Raw genomic sequence first — 19467 nt, 5'->3', positions numbered from 1 at the left:
CGTTTCCTATCAGATGTCAAATAGATGTCTATTCGATGTGTTTAAGATGTTTATGATTTAGGTCAACGCCACTAGCCTTGTGGTTAGTGCACTAACATATAGCACAACTATGCTTGTGGCGACCCGAGTTTGAATCCCATTTCAAGGTCCTTTACTGAGCTTGCTCCCCTCTCTCTGCCCAGTACTCTCCTGTCATCTCTCTACTATCCTGTCCATTAAAGTCACAAATTTAAAAAAGCCCAAAAATATAACTAAAAAAAAGATGTTTATGATTTAGAATGTATGTAAAACTGACATCTTACAGACGTCTGTCAGATGTTTGTACACAGCAGATGCTTTCCAGATCAAGAGATCTTTAACAGACATCTTGCAGTTGTATGTGTACTATCTACGAAGCCCCTTAAGGGACATGGTGGTGAAAAAAATCAGAGTGAGTGAAAAAAATCAGGGTAGGAGGAAAAATATTTTTCAGATTTTTTTGCGTTCTCTCGCAAAACTGTGCGTTCCCTCGCAAAACTTTTGCTTTCTCTCGCAAAACTTTTGTGTTCTCTCGCAAAGATTTTTGCGTTTCGTCGCAAAACTTTTGCGTTCCCTCGCAAAACTTTTGCGTTCCCTCGCAAAACTTATGCGTTCTCTCGCAAAACCAGTTGAGTTCGGACAAACACTATCTGTTAACTTTACAGCTTGGTTCCTACATTGCACGTTCGCAATTGAGCGACTCATAGAGTTTGATTCTGAACTTGGACTCAAGTAGGCTATTATATAAATACATCAAGGCACGATTTTGGGACATTCTAAAATGTAAAACACTGTAGGACCAAGTTCAGTACACACCTTATATACCAGAATAGCTCAGTATATAAACGTAACCCGCTAAATTGCACGTTAAGCGTATCCCCCAGAAAGAAAACTTAACGGGATAATAGAGTATAAAAGGCCGAACTCGGTATACAGTTTGTTATACATTTTAAATGTAGGAAAGCAGGCAAACCCCGAATATGAACAGAAAGCTCTAAATTGCATGTTAAGCCTTTTCCTCCCATAAAGAAAACGCGGCTTTATGAAGACGTTGATAAAAAAAAGACCAAATATGGAATTATTAAAAATATATCCAATGTACCTTAGCTTAATATAAGAAGACAATGATATAAAAAGCCAACATTTTATGTTTTATTAAAAATAGGCAATTAATGAAGTAATCCATTAAACTAGTGGTTCTCAAACGTTCCAGTAGGTGGCGGCATGTCACTGTCTTAATGAGCAAGGCGTCGCGTCATTCATTCATTCATTCAATAACTAAGCAAATGGTTGTAGTTATGAATGGGTGATTAATCACGGACTCTCCGAATGGTTCAAAGCTGCAGATTAACACCGCTGTTGCTTGGAGACACGCCAGTTCTGTTGCGGATTTCGTTGGAACTATTATTATTTCGTTAAATATAACAAACATCATGTGTTTAAAATGTAGGCTACATTTAAAATGTCACTTAATATTACCCTTTTTGTTGAACTGCTATATATAATAAATGTTGCATTTGCAGTCGTTTGGATATTGCATTCTCCTATTTTAAACATGAAAAACAATAACTGGCACAGGGTATTTTTCTGTATGGAAGACAGCTTTTATATTTTGTATATATATATTTTTACAGTTTTTATATTTCAGCTATTTGATCGCGCCGGCGCCTCGCAGCCTGTTCATTATTAAAATAATACACAGAATCACCCAAACAGATACAAAGTTACACTAGTCAATTTAAATAGTCTGTATTAGTCTGTGCCGTACAGCGTGAGCACCGGTCCAATCCACTGCGGCACATTTTTGTTCACTATGATTTTTTCATGTCGATATTGGAACGTACAAAGCCCGGTTAATTTAATGGTTTAGCTGCAAATACATTGCGAATATGGAAACATTTGGATTTGTGCTGAAGGAGAGCCATACGTGAGCCCATACTTTCAGTTTCGCTTTAAATTATTTATTTTAGTTTATTTATACCTATAAGCTTATATCTATTATTATATACTGCATTATATTATATTTATTCGTTAAAAATGAATAAGTTATAGTATTTTGGTTTTGGTTTTTGGTCTGTTCTGAATACGGTTAAATTTAAAGGATTTGCTGTGGAGTGCGGGGAACTAAAATATAGGCTATGTGTGTTTATAATGTTGGTATTATAACATGCTGTAGGCCTGCTGGTAGTATTATTTCTGAATAAAATGGGACTAATAGGCTACGTGACTTATTTGTTTTATTTTTCCTTTCAAAAACTTGTTTTATTATTATTTTTTTTTAAACAAGCAGCAAACAAATTAACCATGTTTACTATAATTAAACCATTGTAACTACAAATACCGTCTTAATTCGTCCATTAGCTTCCCTTAAGCGTTTTCTGTATCCTAAAGGTTTTCTGTGGGGAGAAAAGACATTAGCAAGTTGCATTTATGACTGCTTTATTGAGAGTAATGCTAAGGGTATTAATATTAAATTTTTTTTTAGTATGAATAGCATTTATTAATACCGAATTGGGCCTCCGCTGTCACTGTTTTAGTACATTAATCCACATAGCGTTTTAGGATTTTCCCAAATCGTGCCTTAAACTATAAGCAATTAAATGACTGTATTTCTATAATAGGCCACTTGAGTTCAAGTTCAGTATAAAACTTATATTAACCGCTCCGTTGTGAACATACTGAGCTGAGTAAACAGGAAGTGTTTGTCCGAACCCAACCGGTTTTGCGAGAGAACGCAAAAGTTTTGCGAGGGAACGCAAAAAACTTTGCGAGAGAACGCAAAAGTTTTGCCAGAGAACGCAAACGTTTTGCGAGGGAACGCAACAAACTTTGCGAGAGAACGCAAAAGTTTTGCGAGGGAACGCAAATGTTTTGCGAGGGAACGCAACAAACTTTGCGAGAGAACGCAAAAGTTTTGCGAGGGAACGCAAAAGTTTTGCCAGAGAACGCAAAAGTTTTGCGAGGGAACGCAAATGTTTTGCGAGAGAACGCAAAAAAATCTGAAAAATATTTTTCCTCCCACCCTGATTTTTTTTTTCACTCACTCTGATTTTTTTCACCACCATGTCCCTTAAGGGGCTCCGTAACTATCTGAGGATGGATGTGTAAGAGAGTCGGTGCAATCATACCACAACGTTTCACCTCATAAATAATTATGACAATAAAAGATGTTGATTTGAGACTAAAATGTTTCAAAATCTTACCAGTTTGTTAGTTATCTTATAATTCATAACAGTGTACAAAACAGTCGTCGCAAAATGGCAGCAACTACATTTGTATAACAAGAGAGCGAGTCTGTGATACCAGGATAACATAAGTATAAACTGTATAAACAGTCTCGACTGAATCACCTACCAAATATTTAGTATTTAAAGGCTGATTCACTTATTAAACACAAGTCTATGCAAAGATTTTTGAGTATTAATCATGAATGAGTGCTGATGAAAAGCACTGATTCTGATTCTCTGATTCATCTGTATTGATTAACTCTTAAGAGTGGATATGAATCTTTAAAGTCTGTGTAATGTAGCTGAAAGCAAAGTCCCCTTCTCTCCGCCCCACCACACAGGACTCAGCTCCATACCACAATTACTTGATCAAAACTCCACAGCTTTCTACTTCACCAATTCATGTTGTAAATAAACATTCAGTCTAAATACCAAATGGCTCTAAAATTTTCCAGGCATAAATTGAACACAACTGAAAATTTTTAAGGGTTGCTTTTAACATTTATTTAGTTCTAATTACAGTAAATCCAAACTATAGAAATTGAATTGGGAAAACATTTTATTTTTATTTGCTCTTTTTGTTTTTGATGCTATTCCCAATGTTACTCACACTTAGGCAAAGTCATCTCTCCATCATTGCACTGTTGTCTTAGGCAGCATTGCTTTTTAAAACTTTGCCACTCTGACACTTAAAGGTGATGTGATTATTGTGTGGTGCGAACATCTTTTGGTCATCAGCATAGGCCAACTCTATACCTCTTTCATCCATTATCTCCTTAGTCACTGTACAGGGCTCTGAAATAAACCCAACATGTCACTGTCAGTGTCACAATATACATTCATGAACTAATCATCACAATGTAAACTACAAGATTACATCATGATATATACATATGAAGTGTGTTCATACTTACTTAAACACTTAATATTTCCACTCCATTTGCCTTGCTCACAGGTCATGTAATTGGAGAAGGGGTGACGCATATCCAATATGTATTTATTAAAACACTTGTATTCAACTTTCTCCCCTGTGTTGTATTCCTTTTTTACCATGTCTGTTATATCTGAATTGTTTACATGTGGTGGTCTTCCACATGTCCTTGAGTCCTGACCTAAAGCACAGAACATGTTATATATAATACATATTGCTAATAATATAAAAGACTTAATATGATGAAGTGACATTTAATATGTAATATGCAATGGAAAATGTACATCCAGCCGGTTGTTATCGCAGAATAAAGCCCAACAGGCTTATCAGCTTTTGTATAAGACTGAAGGGCTTCTTTCTGCAATAGCAGCTGGATGTACATTATCCCACTCATTACACGGCTTCCTGATACAAAAGTAAATCATTAGAAATAAAACATTGATCTGAGTTTAAAAATTTGAACGCAATGCTTCCGTTATGAAAGCAGTTGCTAGAAAGCGGCAAGTCTAAACTAGACCCTGATAGCACACATACATCACAGAGACGTCTATTTGACATCTGCATTTACATCTACAAGATGTATTTTTTAGAGTGTTTGCTCATCTCCAATACATCTATAGGACGTTAGATGTCAAATAGATGTCTATTCGATGTCTTTAAAAACCCAAAAATATTTATATAACTAATTAAATAACTTATATAACTATAATATAAAATATAACTATATAAAAATATAAGCCCAGTACTTTCCTGTCATCTCTCTACTGTCCTGTCCATTAAAGTCACAAATAAAAAAAGCCCAAAAATATAACTAAAAAAAAAAGATGTTTATGATTTAGAATGTATGTAAAACTTACATCTTACAGACGTCTGTCAGATGTTTATAAACAGCAGATGCTTTCCAAATCAAGTGATCTTTAACAGACATTATAGTTGTATGTGTGCTATCTGGGGATGGATGTTTAAGGGAGTCGGTGCAACCATACCACAACATTTCACCACATGAATAAATTATGACAATAAAAGATATTGATTTTAGATGAAAATGTTTCAAAATCTTACCAGTTTGTTAGTTATCTTATAATCCATAACAGTGTACACAAAACAGTTGTCGCAAAATGGCAGCAGCTACATTTGTACAATAAGAGAGCGAGTCCACGATACCAGGATAACATAATTAATTAAATAACTGTACTCATTATTATACTGAATTGAGTTTTAATATTTTATTAGCCAACCAAATGCAAAGCTTCCATGAAGAAAAAATGTTCCCAGTAAGCAAACAACTGCAGGCAGTTACCTGGATAAGCCTATGTTAGTTTTTACCGGTTGTTATCTGGTAATATCAAACCTTGGAATGCGGTAACTGACCAATCAGAATTGAGTATTCCATGAAGCCGTGTAATTAAGATATGATAAAATATTATATGATAAACACATATTATATAATGTAATATGTTAGAATAAAACTACATCCAAAATAAATGTAAATACTAGAAAATTTAAGTTGTTTATCCAGTGCAAACTTGTCACCATGGTGCTGTTTGCTAGGTTGTTTTGTAATGTTGCTAGTTTGTTCTTGTTGGTTGCTAGGTAATTGCTTCTTGACTCGAGTGAAGAAAGACTTGTGTTCTGATAAGTTTTGTACCAAACTTTAGCATCTACTTCAATATAAGTATTAGTGATGATTGCAGGCACTGCTAATACAACTCAACTAAGTAAATCTGTGTCCATAGTTTACAGGGGCCATACAGGGGCGCTCCATTTTCCATCTGGCTGGCAGGTGATTTCTCTTTCTTCATTCAATCTCATCCCTTTTCTAGTGCATGAAAAAGTTAGCTTGTGTCCAGGTTTGACAGGACCTCTAATACCCTTAATCTTTAAGTCTTCTGTTGTGTTCAACTGTAGAGGACATGTTACCTCTAGAGAAAGGAGACAACTGGTCACATATTTACCTACTCAGAAGCATTTAGAATTTATGTGTTCCAGTGTTTAAAAGTAACTGTGTCAGTAACTTCCAATGTGGTATATCATAACAATATTATTTTTGTCATATGGTATTGGACAAGCAGTGTTATAGTAAGGGAAACTGGATAAATCCAACTCATAAATCCAAAACCATAGCAAGGAGAGGTAAAAGATAATTTCATTTGCTAGAAAACATTCCAAATTTAAAAGTAAATTTTCTTTACATCTGAAAAAAAAAAAAAAAAAAAAAAAAAAAAAAAAAAAAATGGAAGTGTGCTCGAAGGAAACTTCACTTAAGTTTAATAAATGGGGTGGAGATATACTGAAACACCCATTCGTATTGCTTCTAAACCTTTTTCAAAGTGCAGTTGTGTATGCAGTGGTAGGTCTGGCGTTGCTAGCCATGACTCTAATAAAAATAAAGGTGTCTTGACTTGTCGCTTTCCTTATTTAAACTGATTTATTTTATTTTATTATTATTATTATTATTTTATTTATTTTTATTTTTTTCATGAATATATAATTGACCTTAAGAATGAAAGCTATATCATACATATAAAGCTGTATCATGCTCGTAGACACTAGGGGAGTGATAATAAACTTAGCTCATGAGATTCTTCACAGATTCTTGGTTTACTAGAATGAGACAATATTATAATACTATTTTTAAGAGCTTTTTAAATGACAAAATATTTGTCATTTATTTATAAAAAGCAAAACAATGCAGTTGTATTTTGAAATATTTTAACTAATCTAGGGCTGTAACTAATGCTTATTTTGGTGATCAAGTAATGTACTGATTATTTTGGCAATTGAGTAATCTGATTTTTTTTTTTTTTTTTTTTTTTTTTAGTAATACAATAGACCTAAGTGAAAAACAGGCTTTAGTATGACTATATTTATATACAGTGCACAGCATAAATGAGTACACCCCCTCTAAATAAATATAAAATATGTATTTTCTTAATGATCACTAATTTAATTCATGAAAAGATGGCAAAATTGAGATGTATTAAACATATTGTTACGAATCTGGTCGGTGTTCCGCGGTCCGCTCACCACCAGATGTCACTCTCACCTTATCACACACTGACTGTTGCATTACAGCCCGGACTACATCTCCCAGTATCCATCGCGCTGGTTGCGTCAGCACCCGTGACCAATCAGCAGCGCTATAAAAGCCCCGGTCTTTCCCCATGCAAGCATGGAGTATTGTGATTGGTATTGTTGTAGTGATTTCCATTGTTCCTAGTTCCTAGTTCCTGTGTTTTGTATTCTCGCCTGGCTTCCCCGTTTTGACTGTCTCGCCGCCTGCCCATTGGACTGTTTCTCGGATTTATCCCTACGTCTTGCCTTTGATATTCCTGTTTGTTGTTGTTTTGACCCTGCCTGTATGACCATGTCTTTGCCTCGTCCCATTAATAAAAGCTCGCAGATGGACCCGCTCGCCTCTTGTCTCCCTCTCCACGTTACACATATACTTAATAAAAACAACAAAATATACGCCAATATTTTTTGTATGATAATTAGGCAATTTTGTTTACATGAAGGAGTGCAGAAATGAGTACATCTTAGATTTAATTCAGCAAATGTATAATAATCTAGTACTTAGTATGTCCCAGGAACTTTAGGTATACTGCTCTGATCCTTCTTGGCACTGATTGTACAAATTCATTACAAATTTTCACATCTTGTCCTGTTTAACTCAATGAGGATGATCTCCTTAAATGCTCTGGTCTTTAATGGGGAGTTTTGCTCAGCTTGTCTCTACAGAATCCCCCACAGCTGCTAAAGAGCATTAAGATTGAGTGAAATACATGTCCACTGAAGGATTTTCACCTTGGGAGAATGAATATCTTCATTGTCATGCTGAAAAAATGCCCAATAATGCAGGGAATGAGGGTAGGGTAGCATCTTCAGTTTCAAGTGTTTGTATTACATCACACAGTGGCGTGTGAATTCATGACGACATTGATAAAACACAACTCCATCAGACCTTCAGCACTCATACACATCTTGCACTCATACACATCTCAATATAAGAGCTTTAGTATCATTGAACTTCACTGTGGGTCCCAGGCACCTTTCACTGTACTCTTCCTATAGCAACACCAGAACATTTTGGATGCTTTTGGATCTGAAATGATTGACTTGGTCTCTTGAGACCAGAGTATGGATTCCCAGAAGTCTATATTTTGTAAATATGGGACTTGGAAGAGTTCAAATGAGTTTATTGTGCTTTGGCTACATGTCAGTTCTGCTGGCTTTGTTGTACTGTGTGAGACAGTGTCACTCTTTTCATAGCTTTTGCCGGCTCTGAGACACTTGCATGGTACTTATTCTAGCATGCTTTTTTTCTAGCAAAAATTCACTCATCACTAAATGAAAACTTAAAGTGAAGACCTGATTATTTCAGGAGCTTTGTCACAAGTCCATTGTTTTTGAGTGTCAGTGTTACTTCTGCTATACTTTCACAATTAAAACAATAATTTGGTATTTTTCTTGTACCATTGTTCCCTTTCGAGGAACTCGAACTGTGTCCTCTAGGGATCGGTATGGGGAACGCCATCTCCGTGACCCGTGTCTGAAGCCTATATAAAAAATGACAACAGTATTAGCCGGCGACAGCCTATGACGTCACTTCCAGCGCGACTTGTCGCTGCCGGTGCGTAGAGACGGTAGAACACAACATCCTCTTCTTCATCTTTACTGACCTTTTGTCTGTAACTAAGTTCGAATTGAGTGCATGTTTCCTCACCAGAGGTTTTAAGGACAGCTCGCGTGTGACAATGCGTGGTAAAGAGCAAGCGCTTTCTACTCCCGAGGGAGTATACTGCGCTTGTTTTATTCTTTGCTTGTCTCTTGCGAGAGGCAAGCACGCTCTGATACCCGCACCTTTCATACGGCTTTTGGGCTGTGCATGTATGGTGAGGAGTAAGCGAAAATCAGCTCTCGAGGGAGCCGATTGAGATTGTTGCATTTATTGCTTGTTGCGAGAGACAGGCATGCTCTCATACCCGCTTACACGGGGCTCACGGGCTGTGTGTGTGTGTGGTGAAGAGCTGCGCGTTCAGCTCTCGAGGGAGCTGAATGCGATCGTCGCATTCAGTGCTTATTTCTTGTGAGAAACTGGTGCGCTCTCATACCCGCTTTTAGTTTAAGGCAGTTTAAGGCAGTTGGTACTTAGTGCTCGCCTCTATGATGGCATGCACTCCCCTCAGCATGGCAGCGTGGGTATAACTGTTCCCCATAGTGACCCCTTGAAGACGAAGTTCGAGTTCCTCGAAAAGGAATGTCTCAGGTAACGTATGTAACCCTGGTTCCCTGAGAAGGGAACGAGACACTGTGTTCTCTAGTCTCGTCGCCATGCTTCGGACGTAAGCTTCAGATAAAGAAGTGAATGTTGTGTTCTACCAGTGTCCTTTTATACTGTGGTCACACCGGTAGTGACGCATCGGGTCACGGAGATGCGTTCCCCATAGCGACCCCTAGAGGACGCAGTGTCTCGTTCCCTTCTCAGGGAACTAGGATACATACGTAACCTGAGACGTTCTCTTTTATGCCAAGAAATAAGTCACCTGGCAGTTTTCTCCCAGGTGGTTCCATTGTTGCCAACATTAAGTCTGAGTATGTTTCAGTAGGCTATAAAACACTTTTAACTGTCAGGAAATTACTTGTCTTTAAAAGTTTTAAAGCAGCTTTTGTTTGCCAAGAAGCAGCTTTTGTTTGAGGATCGTCGAGTGAGCATTCAACAGGATCTCTCGCAAACTGTCCGTCAGAAGCGACGTGGATTCAATCACATTTGCAGTGCACTCTTACAACAGGGAACAAAGTTTAATATGTTGTTCCCGGCTACTTTGAGAGTCTGCTTCGGGAATGGGACAATGACTTTTTCCTCTCCACAGCAGGCTCAAGACTATTTCAATTCGATCAGCAATGAATGAGTGGAGAGTTAAACAATGATCTTTGTGGGACATTTGACTTCTCAGGTAATGCTTTATGGTCATGGCGTGAATGTTAACGATGTGTTTATTGCAGGGAAACTGTTTAGGTTAATTATTTTCCCTTGTTGTGACCGATGCATTAAGATTGTCAAGAAAGAGTTTTGGTGGTGGGGGCAGGAGTTTGGTGAGGATTTTCTTTGTTTTTTTTTGTTTTTTTGTTGTTTAAATGGAGTTTCTTTATAGTATGAAAGCTGTCCTCATCTGGATGCAGACAGTCGGCTCTTTAATATGTGACTTAAATATACTAAGATGTATTGTTTGTTTGTTATGTTGAGGGGGGATTTGTATTGTTTGTTTTGTTTTTTTGTTTTTTTGTATGTGTTGGTCAGAGAGATATGTGTTAATATTATTTGTATACATATGCAGTATTGTACTTATGTACCTGAGTCAAGCATACAGCAGGTTCATTTGATCCTTATTTTTCATGAGTAAGTTAAAGATTCAGAGTTGAAATGTGAAAGGGTTGAATAATGTTATTAAAAGCAAGAAGGTTCTAACAGCTCTAAAGAAGGAGAGGGTGCATATAGCGCTGCTCCAAGAAACACACTTATCAGATACTGAACATAAAAAATTGGTTAGGGATTGGGTAGGTAAAGCATATTATTCTTCATTTGCATCTAAAAAGAGAGGTGTAGCAGTGCTTATCCATAAACATTTACCATTTATGTTGGAGGAAGTCATATCTGATTCAGAAGGCAGGTTTGTTTTGGTTACAGGGACTCTTTATGGTGAATATGTGGTATTCGGCTCAATTTATGCTCCAAACAATTTCGAGAAAGATTATGATGAGTGTTATGATAAGGGGGGCGCGGCGAGGCTAGTGTACAGCCGATTTTTACAGAAATTCGAAAAAGATAACGGCCGAAAATATCTGCTGCGCAGTCCGGCAGTATTCAGCGCGCACCACTCAATGTGTGACGCAATAGTTTGCAATAGCAACGCATACTGTGCTGTAACATGCTGTAGTACTGCTGTACTGGACAACGCTGGTAAAATGACGCTACCCTCTCGTGACGGTATGCTCTGCTCACATGCTCTGATAATAACAGCTTTGTAGGACTATACATTATTTTGATAATTAGTCAAAAAGAAAAAAAGTTATATCTGATTCTGTTTCATAGAACTGAATAATAATATATATATATATATATATATATATACACACATATATATATATATATATATATATACATATATACATATATATATATATATATATATATATATATATATATATATATATATATATATATATATATATATATATATATTTATTATTATTATTATCATTAATATTATTGAGTTAAATTAAAAAGTCTTACAAAATGACTATATTAATTAATAAAATAATAAATAATTATTACAAAACAGTTTCAGTTTTAGCCAAGAATTTTCATTTCGGTACATCCCTAGATTTTTATGTAAAAAGAAACATTTTCAGGGTGATACAAGAGCCCACTGTGAAATTATCTTGCTTATTATAGGGCTACTTGCCACATATGTAAATAATTTAACACAAAATATGAATTTAATCATATTTTATTACCTCGAGACGACTCGCAGTACCCGCTGCAGCTGTCTGTTATCAGTTGTAGCGGTTTTTGTCGTAAAATAAAAGACCACTAGATGGTGCAGTTGATATCAGAAATGAGAATTGCCGTTAGCCGAGTAAAATTATGAATGAAAGACGCATAGTAGTTCTGCTCTAAGCATGGACAAGTTTTTGAAAAGACAACAAGTGCCAGGTAAACGTAAAGTTGAGGATGAATCTACTTCAAAGATCACAACTACAACAAAGAGAAGAAAATATTAGAAAATCTGTTTAAAAAAACAATAAATGCTGTTACATAGTACAAAAAATAGTACATAGTAAAGCTGCATGCTTTACTTTTAATGTTTATACTCTAAAAGTGACTAGTTTCTTGTTTAGTTTTTTTTTTTCAGTAAGTTGTCACACACTGAATTTTAATTATTATGTTTCAAATAAATCCTTCTGAAGTTGTGTTTATGTGTAAATGCAAGGGTGGGGCTTGAATTTTTTTATTCTGCAAAAGGGGGCCCGGCAGAAAAAGTTTGGAAACGAATAGTGCCGATAATGTGAGTGCATCCCTCCTTTGGGATACAGGAAAGGCTTTTCTTAGGGGGTCTATAATTTCTTATGCCTCAGCTAAGAAACATGCAGTCTTGCAGACAAAGCTGAATTTACAGATAAAATTGGAGGAGCTTGATAGGAAATTTAAAAATTCACCTAGTAATAAGTTGCATAGAGAGCTTATAGCCACTAGGTCGGCATTGGATCAGTTGTTAACTCAGAAAGCAGAAACTGCCGTCTCTTATGCAAGACAAAGACTGTATGAATTAGGAAATAAACCAGGGCGTCTGTTAGCGAGGCTTGCAAAACCTAGACCAAGTATTAATGTTATTGCAGCCCTCAAAGATTCAAATGGTGTTTTGCAGGTGACCACCAAATCTATTAATAAAACAATGAGGGACTATTATCAACAGTTCATCTGATGTTATAAATTGTGGTACTCAAATTAGTAAGTTTTTGGAGAACATTCCTCTACCATTCTTATTGGAAGAAGACAGAAACACACTGTGTAAACGTGTTTCCAAGCAGGAAGTTATAGGTGCCATTAGGTCCCTTAAAAGTGGAAAGTCACCAGGACCTGATGGTTTTATTTCGGAATTTTATAAGGAATGTAGGGACATGATTATTGATCAACTTCATGATATGTATATACGTTCCTTTGAATCAGGGTGTCTTCCTTCCTCATTGTATCAAGCAAATATCTCATTAATTTTAAAAAAAGATAGACCTTATATGGATTGTTCCTCTTATCGCCCTGTATCTCTAATCAATGTGGATGCTAAAATTCTATCTACAATATTCGCGAAAAGATTAGAGGTACATTTACCACAACTTATTGCACCAGATCAAACTGGGTTTATTCGTGATAGGTATTCACTTGCGAATATTAGACGACTTATGGGCATTGCACAATATTGTTTCGTAACTCAATGTAAGGCCATGGTCATTTCTATGGATGCTGAAAAAGCTTTCGACCGCTTAGAGTGGAAGTATTTATTCGAAGTTCTGCGATGTGTGGGTTTAGGGGATAACTTTGTGAGATGGATAGAAATAATATAAAAGGCACCACAAGCAGCAGTTCTTACAAATGGTTTATGTTCTTCTCCATTTGATTTGACGCGAGGCACCAGACAGGGCTGTCCTTTATTACCATTGTTATTTGCACTGGCCCTTGAGCCTTTGGCAGTATCTATTAGACAGAGTCAACAAATTAAGGGAATTCAGATTGGTAGCATCATTCATACCATTTCACTGTATGCTGATGACATGCTTTTATTTCTTTCTGAGCCGGAACTGTCAGTGCCGGCCTTGATTGATCTGATAGATAGTTTTAGTTATTTTTCAGGCTATAAGATTAATTTTAATAAATCAGAGGCAATGCCATCGGGCAAGTGGGGAGACTCGGGTCCATCTCTAATGTTTCCCTTCAAGTGGTCACCTAAGGGATTTGACTATTTGGGTGTTAATTTCTCTCCTATTCTTAAAAATTTGTTCAATTTTAATTTTGTTCCAGCCCTGAAAACAGTGAAAAATGATCTAAATCGATGGATAGACCTTCCAATTTCTTGGATAGGTAGAATAAATTTGATAAAAATGAATGTACTTCCTAGATTATTGTATCCTTTACAGATGATTCCAATGTATATTGGCAAAAAGATTTTTATAGATTTTAGTAGAAAAGCATTTTAGTAGGTTTATTTGACATAAGAAAAAGCCTAGAATTAAATTAAAGAGGACAGTGGACTGTCACGTCTTCAGGTCAAGTTGGCTAGTATATTATTATTTGTGGCTTGTAAATGTATACTTGAGGTCTGGATTAAGCACAAGCCCCCAACAGTAGACCAGTGGTATAATGAGATTTTCAGAATTCTTCCTTTAGAACATCTTGGGGCCATCAGTAATGGCAATAAGGCTGAATTTGTGAATTTGTGGCCTTTTGGTTTTAAATCAATATACTTACCTATTGTTCAAAAATTTCCTTAAACCTACACTAAATTTTTTTTTTAGTTTTATTTAGTAACTTTAAGGAAGGTGTACTCATTTTTGCAACACAAAATTTTATGTTAACACAACATATATTTTGACATTCTTCTTTGGTAATTGATCAAGCAGGCTTGTTGGAACAGTGCATGTCCATAGAATCCTAACATGTCTTCTAAGTAAAGAGTAATTGTTAAATTTGTTAAGATTTAGAGGGGGTGTGTACTCATTTATGCTGTGCACTGTATAAACTAATGATAAGGCAATAATAATTGGTTCAAATAACGTATCAAATTCAAGTAATTACACGGTAATCAAGTAATTAAAACATGAAGAGTTTAGATACAAAAGCCTCTAAATCCATCTGACGTATTTTTTTAAAATGAGCATTTTTTTCTGGCTACTTCGTATAGGTTTCTATATAAGTACTGGTACTTCTGATTGGGCTGAGACTCGGATTTAGTGAGTCTGAAGTAAAAGTATTTGATGGAAATATACTATGTGTCAGGAGCATTCACTCAGTATCATTATGTCTTTTTTGACGGAGATGGCTTTTAGCTGGTTTTGCATCTGAACTCTTCACATGAACATAAGCAACTTAAGTACATTATGTGTTATAACAAATAACTGTAGATGGCCTGTTGATGTTTCACTTTACAGCGTTATTCAATTTAATTTAAATCCATTTAATTTTAATATCTGGTCACATGCAAACTCAAAACAAGGGTTTTATTTTGAAATCGCAATGTACAACAATTTGCATACCTAGAAATATGTTGATGTATTCTCCTGTGTGGGCATAGGTTTATGAATGATTTACCTTACAAATCTAGTGAGATAACACACCCTGTTTTCCAAAATGAATGGTAATCTACCCAAACTCACAGCATATGAAGAGGAAGAGTTTGTTGATTGAGCTCCTGCGATGGAGACGTGCTGCATGCTTGCAAATGATAACAATGCAACACAAAGCATGTCAGACTTTATATGCGTTCCCAAACGCACATAATTGGAAGCTTAAACAAACAGCATGTGCAATAAAACAATATAATGCAAGCACTATCAAAGGTTTTATCACAAAATCAACTTTATACTGACATCGCAAGACCGCTTTTCACCTCAAGGAGTATCATCGTCACGTTTAATATCACAAGATCTTGTGTGCTCCTGAATTGACTGCAGTTCCCCTTCAGGAACTCGAGCTGCGTCCGAAAACGCTTTGCCGAGACAGAGCGGCTACTGCGGCCATGGGGATCGCAGCATGGATCTGGTGAACAGGTTAGAGACGGGTCCGCCCTCTCACTGTCCTTTCTCCCTAGATCTAGCACTCTCTCGGGGGGCTCAGAAGCCCGCGCTGTGAGTGAGCGCTGCTGCAGCTATCTTTCTCCGAGGAGATTAATGTTGTTCGCATATCAGTAGACTGCATAATAGATGCTTGTTTCTACCTGCCCTCGCTTCTGTCACATAGAATGTGAAAAGAGTGGGGTGAGAGTGCGAGGCCACAGGGAAGAACCCAAGCAACACACTTTGCCCCCAAAGTTTACCATAGAGACTTCCTAGTTGAAGAAGTAAACTACTTCTCGGTAAGCCTTCTGCAAAGCCCAGACCACAAAGAGTGGGCTACCTACTCATGACCCAGCAGGGGAGATAGCACTGTCTCAGGGCAAAGCTCAGGGCAACCACTACTTAAAACCCTAAAAAGGGGAGTGATCCCAAGCTAACACATAGGTATCCTCAGATAGCCATCTGCCTGAAAGGCTACCAGAAGGGGGAGCGGAAGTTACCTAGACCACACAGAGTGGGCTGTTACTTGGAACCATCACAGAGGGGCAGCACTGTCTAGGTAGGGCTCTTTTCCCCGGGAGCAGAGTGATCGGGGGAAGAATGTACAGACAAAGATTCAGCGAGGTCTGTACCAAAGCAACCAGTCCAAGAGGAACTGGGTGAGTCAGAGAGGCCAGAGAGGATAGTGCGAAGTCTTCTGAGTCGCAGCAAATCCACTTAAGACCAACCAAACTTCCTCCAAGATGCTGCCAGATGGTCTACTAAGGGAATCAGTCTCTCAAGACTGACCTCTGGTGTACTAGAGAGGCTAGCTCGCTGCCCTGAAATGGATGCCCGGCAGGGAACAGCTGATCTAGCTGCTCTAGAGAACTCCTTAGAGGCGGCGAGCCTCCCAGCACCGCTCTGATCGCGGGCAGATGCTGCGAAATGCGCTCGCTGGTGACCCCTGTGCCCTGAAGCACCGTAGGTGGCAGGTTTAACAGATCGATCTCCCGAGGGCACTGAGAAGAGACGGGCACCATATGATGAGGTGTACACCGCTCTTCCCCAGAGGGGCCTGCCCTCAGGCGTCCTAGACGGCAGGTGTCCGGAAAGCATGATGACCTTTTAGATCCAGGAGGGGTGTTTCAGCTCATGAAACCCGGCCAGCATCTCCAGGCACAGATATACCACATGAGATGGCAGCCGCTCCACAGACCATGGGTTGAGCGGCCACTCATGACTGCTCACCAACCGGTGAGGGAAGCATCTGCCATTAGTAATAAGCGACGACAACAAGTCCCCAACACTGGGCCTTGAGACCATAACCAAGGCTTCTCCACATGTCTAAGGCACGTAGGCAGCGCCGCGTGACCTTGATCATGCAAAGTGGGTTTCCCCCAGGCTCTGTGGGAATCACGAGGGCGCCCTCATGAAAAGAGCTCCGGGAGCGAAGGGTACGCGGCAAGAGTGCGGGCAGTCAGCTCCCTCGAGAACCGACACAGCCCGCTCCGCCGCGAGCTCTCACTCAAAGAGGGAAGAACCGCAGCGCGGGCTTCCGACCCCGAGAGAGAGCGTTAGATCTAGGGAGAACGACAGAGAAAAGGAAAGCCCATCTCTACTACATCCATAGATCTATGTGCGATCCCCACATCCAAAGCCAGTGCCCTGCCCTGTAGAACATCAATGCAGGCAGTCAGCTCCCTCGAGAACTGATTCCCATGCTTACATTCATAATTTTTTTTGAATGCTTGTGGCATAGTGACACTCTCAAATAAAAGCTGTGCAAACTAGCACAAAAAAACAGAGTGACACACATCGAATGCTTGCTGAAAGACAGAAGCTGCTGGCTGCATGCGCTGCACGTGCTTTATAGCTTCCTGGTCTCTACGTCACCCTGCCCGTGACGTCTCACTTCTCTATTGGACTGATTACACATGTTTCAGAGTGTGGTTACACTGAAGGTGTTCCCAAAGCGTTTATCGATGCAGCTCGAGTTCCCGAAGGGGAACAATATAATGCAAGCACTATCAAAGGTTTTATCACAAAATCAACTTTACACTGACATCGCAAGACCACTTTTCACCTCAAGGAGTATCATTGTCACGTTTAATATTGCAAGATCGTGTGTGCTCCCGAATTGACTGTGGATTTCTTTCAGATGCTCTGCATTGTTAATTTTGCATGAAAAAAATAGTTTTATTGAAAAAATAATTAACACTACACTCTTAAAAATAAAGGTACCTCACAATGCCACAGAAGATCCTATTTTGTTTAAATGGTTCCATAAGGAACCTTTAACATGTGAGGAACCTTTCTGTTTCACAAAAGGTTCTTTGTGGCGAAAGAAGGTTCTTCAGGTTCTAAAAAGGTAAGACGGAGATGGTACTTTAAAAGAACCTTTGACTGAATGGTTCTTTGTGGAACCAAAAATAGTTCTTTTACGGCATCGCTGTCAAGAACCTTTTAAAACACCAGTGTAACAGTGTAATTTCATATATACTGCCTTTTTTAAAAATGCAAGTACTTTTCAGGTTTTCAATGGTTTTCCAGGACTTCCCTCCTGAAAAGCTGGATGGCTGGTTTTAATTGTTCATCCAGGCTGGTCTTAGCTGGTCATAGATAGTCAGCAGGCTGGTTTTAGAGGGGTTTTGGCCACTTCCAGGCTGGTCTTAGCTGGTCAGGATGGGAGACCAGCTAAAACCAGCTACTTCCAGCTTAAACCAGCTAAAACCAGTCAACCAGCGTAGGCTGGTTTTAGCAGTTTGTTTTTCAGCAGGGTTAAATTTCAAAAAGTCTTCATGTACAATATCTCGCTCAAGTTTAGTCAAGGCCCAAAGCCCTTGTTGTAAGACCTTTCAAATGATATATGATACGTGACTATCTGAGCTGTGTGATATTTTTGATATATGGTTATTGTACTGTAATATTTTATAAATTATAAAATGATGCATTGCTGAGTTATGATTATTGTTTTCTTTTTTTTTTTTTTTTTTTCGCCACTAAGTGATGCCCAGCAGCGGTATGCTCTGGTGTAAAGGGATAACTAAGATTGCATATGTAAGTCTGCAGACAGACACTTTTGGGACTGTATTTTAGTTCATGCGTTTCATGGTATGTGAATAATGGCAACAAAAATAACCACACTTAGCGAAAAGTCTGAATAATGAAAATGACACGTATGGTGAGTGAAGAGTTTTGCTTGTGTCATGTAAACATCATAATGCAATTAAGTCTTTACTCTGATTATTGGTGCACATGTAAATGTAGTCACTGATAAATGTAGCAACTGACTGAACAAAATGTGACAACTGTTATAATTGAATTTAAAAAGATATTAATATTTCACAGCAGAACATACCAGTACAGAGTGGGTTAGGTGTCCATCCGTCTCTTGTACATGTGGCCTTTTCTGCCGTTTCACGATATCCCTCCTCACAACTGTAAGATTGTTTTTCTCCCAATTTACTTTCCCCACTGATGGATGATCTAGACACATGCTGGTCATGTGGATATTCACATGTAATCTCTGAAACAAGATTCACATGCTTTTAATAACATGCAATAAATTCACCAAATCCAGAAGTGTTTTTCTATAATCTTACCTTGACAAACAGGCTCATGGTCCCACTCCCCGTTATCTTGGCACATAAATGTTTTGCTGGTTTCTTTTGTAAAAACCCATGCTTTTTCAGAGCAGGTGATCTCCACACTTTCTCCAGCTTTGAATTTTTTTTTCTGTGGCTTGAAGTTTTTTACTTCAGGTGTGATTGACTTCAGCTCACAGGTTATTTCTGTACAAGACATAATTAAGCAGAACTAATGGTAAGAAACAAAGCATCAAATATCTGTGAAACTAGATTTAAATGCTTTGTCTTTTGCAGGAGACATATAATTCTGACTATTTTTATTTAGTATCCTAAAATGAAAAGAAAAAATCAAAATGATAAAACATCTTGAATTTGTAATCATTGTAGTAAGCAG

The 19467-nt window shown here is 37.9% G+C and overlaps 1 protein-coding gene and 1 long non-coding RNA gene across 2 annotated transcripts in view; both read right to left on the bottom strand.

The window, feature by feature from the left end:
* Positions 1 to 3786: 3786 nt before the first annotated feature.
* LOC127160875 (complement factor H-related protein 4) overlaps positions 3787 to 19467 on the bottom strand; it is a 44679-nt gene continuing 28998 nt past the window's right edge. The window contains exons 4-7 of the mRNA XM_051103521.1: positions 19089 to 19277; positions 18845 to 19012; positions 4160 to 4357; positions 3787 to 4040 (exon numbers count right to left, since the gene is read on the bottom strand). Of these exons, the coding sequence (XP_050959478.1) occupies positions 3895 to 4040; positions 4160 to 4357; positions 18845 to 19012; positions 19089 to 19277 (701 nt within the window). The 3' untranslated portion in view covers positions 3787 to 3894. The remainder of the gene's footprint in view (positions 4041 to 4159; positions 4358 to 18844; positions 19013 to 19088; positions 19278 to 19467) is intronic.
* Positions 6381 to 11256, bottom strand: LOC127160877 (uncharacterized). The gene is made up of 2 exons (XR_007826875.1): positions 9687 to 11256; positions 6381 to 9468 (listed from the first exon to the last, which is right to left on the bottom strand). It is a non-coding gene; the product is annotated as an uncharacterized LOC127160877 (long non-coding RNA).

This window comes from Labeo rohita, unplaced genomic scaffold (genome assembly GCF_022985175.1).
Source record: "Labeo rohita strain BAU-BD-2019 unplaced genomic scaffold, IGBB_LRoh.1.0 scaffold_486, whole genome shotgun sequence".
Classification (NCBI taxonomy): Eukaryota; Metazoa; Chordata; class Actinopteri; order Cypriniformes; family Cyprinidae; genus Labeo; species Labeo rohita.
Note: the sequence above shows the minus strand (reverse complement) of the source record. Positions and strands in the feature narration are given on the sequence as shown.